The following is a 9,040-nucleotide window of genomic DNA, read 5'->3' on the forward strand; positions in this document are numbered from 1 at the left end:
TCAGCACTATTTACACGTGTTTCCTGGAGGGGCAGGTCCTCATCTCAATCGCAGCAGCTGCACTTCTGAGCCTCGGCCTCAGGCCCCTCTCCGCCTTTGCACACACAATCCTTGGTGCATTTTTCGCACTCAGGCGGGCAGCAGGAGCAGCAGCCTGCGGGTAAAACAAGGGGAGGGGGTAGAAGGAGAGGTGCCAGGAGGCTGGTTGTTGTCACACCTGGTCTGACTCAGCGTCTATGGTATGTCAGCTGCTTGCTGGGCTGCCTGTGGGAGAGGGGTACCCAGCCCCCAGCCCCTCAGGTAAGTGCTGGTGAGGCAGGATAGTAGGAAGCTAGGAAAATTCCTTGGCAATTGGAGCTGAGAACCTGAGACAAATAGCTGAACAGACTAGCCGAGCAATTTACAGCCACACACAGGTCACCAGGGCGGAAAGCCCTGGGTGCCCAGCAATGAGCAAAACTAATGCCAGGCCTCGCTGCCCGGGGTCGCCTTCCCTCCCCCAGCTTCATGCTGATCCTGCGGTTTGGTCCCGGCCTGACCTTTCCTCCCCGGAGATAACATCTAGGCCTCGGCTATATTTCAGCTCCAGGCCCCGAAAAGCAGCAAAACCAGGTGGCAATGTCTAATGACTCCCCTGCCCTGGTGTTGACCAATCCGTGGACACCACCATCTAGAAAAGCTGAGGAATGGTCTATGGCAGCCGTGGGCAAACTACGGCCCTCGGGCTGGATCCGGCCCGTTTGAAATGAATAAAACTAAAAAAAAAAAGACCGTACCCTTTTATGTAATGATGTTTACTTTGAATTTATATTAGTTCACACAAACACTCCATCCATGCTTTTGTTCCGGCCTTCCGGTCCAGTTTAAGAACCCATTGTGGCCCTCGAGTCAAAAAGTTTGCCCACCCCTGGTCTATGGAGATCGGCCCTGAGAGCTCCCCTAGAATCCCCACCTCGGAGATCAGATGAAACCCTTCGAGACAAAGAAGCCAGCCTGCCCCTCCTTGGGCACACTCACTCGGACCTCCCTTTCGAGTGAATTTTCTTTCTCCTAAACTCTAAGGGTCCCCATGGGCCTGTGACCAGGGGAGCCATGGGCCGTGGCAGCTCCTCCCGGCTAACCCCCCTGAACCTGTCCCCAAGGCCCTCTCCTCCCACTATCCAGTGAGCTGACAGCGGCCGCCTGGGCTCACTTCTTCCCTGTAACGTTTCTAGGGAGCCAACGCCGCCCCCCGGGGCTCCCTCCTGTTGCTACTGCTCCCCTAGGCCCTTCCTGGTTCCACTGTCCCCAGCCTTAACACATGAAGTAAGAAACCCAGACGCTACCCACTGGCCTGAGGCCCAGTCCCCTTTCTGGTCACACAGGGGAGTCCGGGAGCAGGGTCAGGCCCCGGCTGGGGGAGAGCTGGGCCTGACGGAAAAAGCATCACAGGGCACATGGCCTTGAGAAGAAGCTTGGAGGATGCACTAGGAGGAACACAGAGGGTACAGGTGTGGGGGGGTCCAGGAGACCCATGGGGTCATCTAGTCTTACACCCCCTGGAAAAGAGAGGCCTCCTCCCACCTCCTACTCCCCAGGCACATGACACTGCTGCTGCGTCTGGGGAGACCTGGGGAGGTCACATTAAGGGGAATCCACAAAGGCCTGAGGGGGATGGGAAGTCCATCGCCAACCCCCAAACTCACTAATGGCTCCCCCAGGCACTGGAGGTTTTAAGCGGGGAGAGAAAGGGGGCGGGGTGGACCAGGATGACAGTCCTCAGTTCCAGCTTCCCGTTGGAATCTTCTGGGAATTTCCAAAACGTCTTGCCCCAGGCCTGCTGGATGAATCACTGGGGGTGGGGCCAGGCCGATTGTATCTTCAGGCCTCCCCAGGACCTCTGTCCCGGAAAGAGTCAGAAGCAATGTAGTAGGGGCCCCGGGGTCTCTCCATGTTGCCTGGACAGGCGAGGGGAGCAGAGCAGGCAGGGGCAGAGGGGGTCCCACACTCACTTTTCTTGCAGGAGGTGCATTTGCATCCCTCGCACTTGCAGGAGTCGGAGCCAGCGCAGGTGCAGGACCCTCCTAGACGGGGAGAAGGTTCAAGTGGGAAAACTCGGGCGGGGCCAGGCTTAAAGGGAGGAGGCGGGTGCCGAACCTCAGTGCCCTGTGGGATATGCCCACCCTTCACGAGGTTCAAAATGGGAAATAAGGGTCCCTTCCCCCAAAAGTCCTTGTCGGAAGCCAGAGAACTTGGGATTCTTTGGGAGTGCGGGGGCGCGCTGTGCCGCAGCATGGAGGAGGGGGCTCACCAGTAGGACAGGGGCAGGTCTCAGGGTCCATGTCGAGCGGAGATGGCACTGGAGCGGGTGAATTGGCTTCTCCCGACCACTGGAGGCTCAGTGGCCGCAGGTGATGAGGCTTTTATAGCCCCAGGCGGGGCCGCGCAAGCACAGCCCGCGGCGCGCGCGCTCGGCGCCCCCTCTCCATCTGGGCTCCCAGGAAAGCGCGCATTGCGGCAGCGGTCCTCCTCCCCCGTCGTGCTCCCCCACTCCCCGCTTGGCGTGCAGCCACCTCACTCCCCACTGTGTGCACAGGGGAGGGCACTCCCCACCTCGGTGCACGCCTCGGTGTGCACGGCGGGGACGCGTCCTTGAGACTGAGGCTTCTGAGCCGGGAGAGCAATCTCCCCGCCCGCGCCCCACGGTGATGGGTAATTTACATGTCAACCCGCCTGGGGCCGAGGGAGGCCCAGACAGCTGGGAAAACCTCATTTCAGAGTGTGTCTGTGAGGCTGTGTCCGGAAGGGATTAGCATTTGAATTGTTAGTCTGAGTGAAGCTTGCTCCCACCAGTGTGGGTGGGCAGCAGCCAGGCTGTTGAGGGCCTGGATAGAGAAAGGCAGGAGGGCGAATGGCCTTGCCTGAGCCCAGACATCCCTCTCCTGCCCAGAGACGTTGGCCGCTCCTGGTTCTCAGGTTTCTAACGGCCTGAATGCACCACCTGCTGTCCTGGTTCTCCAGCGTGCAGGTGGGAGACTGTGGGCCTCAGCCTCCACAACATGTGAGCCAACTCCTATCATAAATGCATAACCTATATATGTACGGGGCGGGGCAAAAGTAACTTTACAGTTGTGACTATGCAAAAGTTTATTCTTGTATTATTATTTATTAATGATTGTATTCCATATGAACAACTGTAAACCCATGTTTGCCCCACTATATATATATATACACACACATATATACATATAGGTACATAGCTATATATGTATATATATGTCATATCAAGATCCATATATATACTGGTTCTGTTTCTCTGGAGAACCTTAATACACCCCTCTACACCCTAGGGTAGCCAGGATCTTGAGGGGTCTGAAAACCATAACATCCTTCTAAAACACCCTCCTCCCCTTTATTCTTCCTTTATTGTATAAATTTTTGGAGAATTAAATATGTGCAGATATAAGCCTTTCAAATATAAAATTAGAAGCCTACAGTACACTGATTTATAAATGACTTTTCCCATATTTATCAATAGATTGTAAATTTCTGTCCCTGAAATTAATTTCACTTCTACGATTTTTAAAAAATATATTTTTATTGATTTCAGAGAGGAAGGGAGAGGGAGATAGAAACATCAATGATGAGAGAGAATCATTGATTGGCTGCCTCCTGCATGCCTCCCACTGGGGGTCAAGCCTACAGCTGTGGCATGTGCCCTTGACCGGAATTGAACCTGGGACTCTTCGGTCTGCAGGCGGATGCTCTATCCACTCAGCCAAACTGGCTAGGGCTATGTCCATGATTTTTCTCTTAGGAGACAACATTCTTTAAAGTAGAATTTATGTCTCAAAGTATACATATTTTTTTCTTTTCGAACAGTATTTATTTTAATAAAGGCCATGTCAGTAAATTTTGGAAAATTTTGAAAAATAGAAAGAAAAATATCTGTGATTTGAACTCAGCCACTGTCAACATTTTAGTATATTTCATTTTCACATTTTGTATTCTATGTGGCCTTTCTTCTGGAAAAAAAAAAAAAAAGACTGCATAACTAATTCATAGCCTATAATTTAAGATTTTACCAAATCATTTCCTGTGCATTTTTAGTGGCCGTGTCATATCCCATCATGTGCACAGGCCACAGCTTACTTGAACAATTTCATAGCCTTAGACATGAGGTTGTTTACAGTTTTTCACAATTATAAATAGTATTGAAGTGCACCCTCCTGTGAGTGAGTGAGGCCCCCCCGCCCCCCACTGAATTTGTGGTGAGTTCCCTAATTTAGATTTCCAGTAGTGAAACTATTGGGTAAAATGGGAACAAATGTTTTTGTGGCCCATTGATTACATTGCCAAATTATTTTATGTTTTAAAAATATTTTTATTGATTTCAGAGAGGAAGGGAGAGGAGGAGAGAGATGGAAACATCAATGATGAGAGAATCATTGATCAGCTGCCTCCTGCACATCCCACACTGGGGATCGAGTCCGAAACCTGGGCATGTGCCCTGACAGGGAATTGGACCATGACCTCCTGGGTCATAGGTCTACAGTCAACCATTGGGCCACACCAGCCAGGAGCCAAATTATTTTAAAAGCCGTATGCCCTGTGAATCTGGGTGGTAGTTTACACTTCGTTAAGGCCTTTACAACTAAGGCGCAATCGTCTGTTGGAGAGCTGGCTTTGATTTATCCTCCGAGCGTTTGTACCTGAGGGGTCTAAGCCCTTTCTGGGATGTCTGGGTCCCAAAGCCAGCCAGCGTGAAGCGTGAACACCCCTCTCAATCCTTGTACCATTCCCAAGGGCCCAGCATACTCCTGCCTCAGCTGCCTGTGTGCCTGGAGCGCCCCCTGCAGTCCACACGAGGAACTTCCTTTCTTGTCTTGTGACCGGGCCTCCATTGCTTTCCCACCAAGCCCTCCTCTGGTCTCCATCCAAGTTGGAATGTATCCTGAGCAGGTGCTGAGTCTGTCACAGCCCGTCCGAGGTCTCCATTGTCTTCCTTAGGCAGCATGGGAACACGATCCATGACGTGTCAGCCTCCTGACACAGCACCTGCCGGCTCCAGGAAGCTCTGCCGTGAGAAAGCTCTCCTTGACCTGAAATCTGTTTCCTTCGTGTCTCCTCTGCTTAAGTTTCACTCCTGCAAGGTTGCTTGTAACCCGCCTGCTTACTTCCCACTTCAGCTCCACCCCATCCCCGTCTCCCCACATGGTCTTCAAGCTTCCCTCTCAGCTAGTCCTGCCCGAGTTGGGGTCTTCTCCGAGCCTCAGTTTCCCCACCTGTAGAATGAGGTAGCAATCCCCATTCTGTAGGGTTGTTGCAAAGATGAGCAATTATACCAGTAAAAGGCCTACAAGATGGTAGACTGAAAACATGCATTTACCTCTCCTTCCTCCTGAAAATCAATCAAAAGAAACTTTATAAAGACAAGGAGAGAAAAGAGAAAAACGAATAAACGAACTGAGGATTGGAGTTTGTGGAGCAGAGACTGCCGGACCCTTAGGCTAGATCCAGTTAGATCCCAGCAGAACGAAGATTGCTCCCACAAATCCCACCCCCCTTCCCTGTGCCCCAGGCTGCTGGTTCCTGGAACAGGCCATTGCCCTTTCTTAGGCAAGTGGGTAAGTCTTTGCCCCATTATCCGGGGTGGGTCACACCCCAGTACCCCTATTCATCCAGCCCTGTCCTACATAACCCCTTAACGCCTGCCACATGGTGCAGGGGGCATCCATGTCGTCTTGCTGTCCCCAGATGAGCCTTGTATGTATATAAGTTCCCTTCCTAAGCTCTTCATATAATGATGGAGTTGTTAGCCTCTTTCTTTGGTGTCTTGGCCTCAAGACATTTTATATAACAGTGTGAGGAAAGATGACTTGGACAAGTACATCACTGAATCAGGCTTTAATGTTTTTCTGGAATATCAGACTGGGTCAAATCACATTTATGGGTGATGAATGGGAGCAGAGAAAGGCACAGCTCAGATCAAGACGTAGAGGGAGGTCAATGGGGAATTGTGTTTTGTGTTATTGGGGAATCAGGCTGGGACAGCAGAAGATGAAGGAGCTGCAGAAACCAGGATTCCTGGGGGATGGTGCGGACCAGGTCTCAGATCTGTCCCACTGTAAGGGTAAAGATATGGGGTATCTATTTTACCTCCTCACTACTATTTGTCATTGGTTAGGGGCTATTCCCCGTGGCCTTGACTCCCCAGTTCCCCCAGCCTACTCTGTGCTTGCGGCAAGAAAGCTCAGGCAACCCAGCCAGTGTGGCTCAGGGGTTGAGCGTTGACCCAGGAACCAGGAGGTCATGGTTTGATTCCGGGGTCAGGGAACATGCCTGAGTGGTGGGCTAAATCCCCAGTGTGGGGCGTGCAGGAGGCAGCCAATTGATGATTTTTGTGTGTGTGTGTGTGTGTGTGTGTGTGTGTGTGTGTTTTAAAAATATATTTTTTTATTGCTTTCAGAGATGAAGGGAGAGAGAGAGTAAAAAATATATATAGAGAGAAACATCAATGATGAGAGAGAACCATTGATTGGCTGCCTCCTGCACACCCCACACTGGGGTTCAAGCCTACAACCTGGGCATGTGCCCTGACCCAAAATTGAACCTTGACCTCCTGGCTCATAGGTGACGCTCCAACACTGACCCATGTGCAGCTGGGCTGATGATGTTTCTCTCTCCTTGATGTTTCTACCTCTCTAACTCTCTCTCTTCCTCTCTCTCTCTCAAAATCAATCAAAACATATTAAAAAAAAAAAAAAGGCCCAGGCAGCAGGAGAAAGTCCCCAGGCAGAGTTGCAGGAGCCTGCCATTAGCAACCTGGGCAGAAGGGATGCAGGCAGGCAACCGCCATATCTGCAATGGAGTTGGCCCTTCTGGGTCCTTCTGAGTGAGGCTCAAACAGTGCTCTGACCACCAGACAACCATGAATGGAAACTTTATTGCTCCAACACTTTACATGAATGTCACCAACACCTCGTTGGGCAAATATATAAAAAGTACACTCATCTCAACTTCTCCACTAATGCTCTGTACAGACGCTTCCCAGGCCGCACCCCAGCACGCCGGGTGCCCTTCAGGGGCAGCAGCTGCACTTGCTGGAGCCTCCTTTGCAGATGCAGCCCTGGGCACACTTGGCACAGCCCGGGGGGCAGCAGGAGCAGCAGCCTAGAAGGGTCGGGAGATGGACAGATCAGCTTGCGGTCCGCACTGCTCTCTTACCACCTTCCCTCCCACCGCTCAGAGGAAGTAGGAAAAGAAGAGCCTGCCATGGGCTTCAATCCGCAGTCACAAAACCCTGGGACCGGACGTTGTGGGCTGTTGGAGCTGGAAGGCATCTCAGAGGCCATGTGGAGTCCATCAGAGGCCCAGAGTGGGGCCAGGGTTTGCCCAGGGGTATTGGACAGTGGCTGATCCGGGACCAAACCCCAGAGCTGCTGACTCCAGGCCAGTGCTCTTTCCCCATCTCCGCTGGGCAGGCTGGAACCTCCCCGCAGTCCTCCCAAGTGGGCAAAAGGCACCCAGATCCCGCTCCCTCCCACCATGGCTGGGGGTTGCGGATGGAGGGAACAGAGTTCCCTAGCGCCTGGCCCTCGGTGCCCCAGTCGCCGGACTCACTTTTTCGACACGTTTTACAGTTGCAAGTTGTGCATTTGCAGTTGTCTCCACAGATGCATATTCCTCCTGGAAGAGAGGACAGAGCACAAACGTGAGGACCAAGGCGGACGGGGCACACAGGGTGGGCTGCAGAGCGCCCCCGGGGCAGGGTCTCCGGGCCGTCGCTGGGCCGTGCTGGGCAAGAGGGGAAGATGCTGTTCAGCATCATTCCAAGCGGCGAGGACCACCCAGTGGTTCCCAGTCACAGGCCACGCACGGAAACCCCAAACCCCGGTGGCTGCTCAGTAACCCCCAGGATCCTCGCTAACATGCAGATTCCTGGGACCAACCTTTGAGATGTTCTGATTCAAAAATCTGGGTGGGGAAAGGGAGTCAGTATATATATTTTAAATATTTTTATTGATTTCAGAGAGGAAGGGGGAGGGAGAGAGAGAGAAACATCAATGATGAGAGAGTATCATTGATCGGCTGCCTCCTGCACACCCCCCTACCCGGGATTGAGCCCACAGCATTTGACTGGAATCGAACCTGGGATCCTTCAGTCCCCAGGCTGATGCTCTATCCACTGAGCCAAACCGCTGGGGCAGTATTTTTATTTTTATTTTTTTAAAATATATTTATATTGATTGCAGAGAGGAAGGAAGAGGGAGAGACAGATAGAAACATCAATGATAAGAGAGAATCATTGATTGACTGCCTCCTTCATGCCCCCTACTGGGGATTGAGCATGCAACTAGGGCAGTGGTCGGCAAACTGCGGCTCGTGAGCCACACGCGGCTCTTTGGCCCCTTGAGTGTGGCTCTTAAACAAAATACCGACTTCTGCGCCACAAAGTTTCAATCGCACTGTACGTGCGTGCCCGCACGTGGTATTTTGTGGAAGAGCCACACTCAAGAGGCCAAAGAGCCGCGTGTGGCTCGCGAGCCGCATTTTGCCGAGCACTGAACTAGGGCATGTGCCCTGACCAGGAATCGAACTGTGACCTCCTGGTTCATAGGTTGACAGTCAATCACTGAGCCACACAGATCCGGCGGGAGTCAGTATTTTAAAAAAGGAGCACAGGTGATTCTACTGTAGAATCCAGTTTGAGAACCACTGGGCTAGGCCATCTCCACCAAGTCCAAGTTCCCACAGGAACTGTGGAGGAAATTGAGACCTGGAGATACTAAGTGTCAGAAGTGATTGCAGCAACGGACCAAAACCAGGTTTCCAGGATCTGGGCTGGAGCTCGTTCCCTGTCCTGGTGGCTGCCTGTAGGGGCCTGCTGCTAGGTCCCCCCCACAGTCATTCCAGAGCCAGGTTATCAATTCTAGCAAATGAGGCTGGTAGCCAACAGAGGGTGGGGTCTGCCCCAGAGGTCCCCAGTCTGAAACAAACACCACTGGCGGCTCCTACCTGCAGGAAGGAAGCCTGAACCAGACACCTGCAGGCTCTGCAG

At 52.4% G+C, this 9,040-nt stretch overlaps 1 protein-coding gene and 1 long non-coding RNA gene across 2 annotated transcripts in view; both read right to left on the minus strand.

Annotated features, from left to right (window-relative positions):
• Window positions 1-38: 38 nt before the first annotated feature.
• LOC102261938 lies at window positions 39-2,603 on the minus strand. Its single transcript, XR_314505.2, has 3 exons — window positions 2,291-2,603; window positions 1,992-2,063; window positions 39-154 (listed from the first exon to the last, which is right to left on the minus strand). It is a non-coding gene; the product is annotated as an uncharacterized LOC102261938 (long non-coding RNA).
• A 4,303-nt stretch (window positions 2,604-6,906) lies between these two features.
• Window positions 6,907-9,040, minus strand: part of MT4 (metallothionein 4) — a 48,170-nt gene continuing 46,036 nt past the window's right edge. The window contains exons 5-6 of the mRNA XM_005882468.2: window positions 7,603-7,668; window positions 6,907-7,152 (exon numbers count right to left, since the gene is read on the minus strand). Of these exons, the coding sequence (XP_005882530.1) occupies window positions 7,061-7,152; window positions 7,603-7,668 (158 nt within the window). The 3' untranslated portion in view covers window positions 6,907-7,060. The remainder of the gene's footprint in view (window positions 7,153-7,602; window positions 7,669-9,040) is intronic.

The sequence above is a fragment of the Myotis brandtii genome, unplaced genomic scaffold, assembly GCF_000412655.1.
Source record: "Myotis brandtii unplaced genomic scaffold, ASM41265v1 scaffold721, whole genome shotgun sequence".
Taxonomy (NCBI): Eukaryota; Metazoa; Chordata; class Mammalia; order Chiroptera; family Vespertilionidae; genus Myotis; species Myotis brandtii.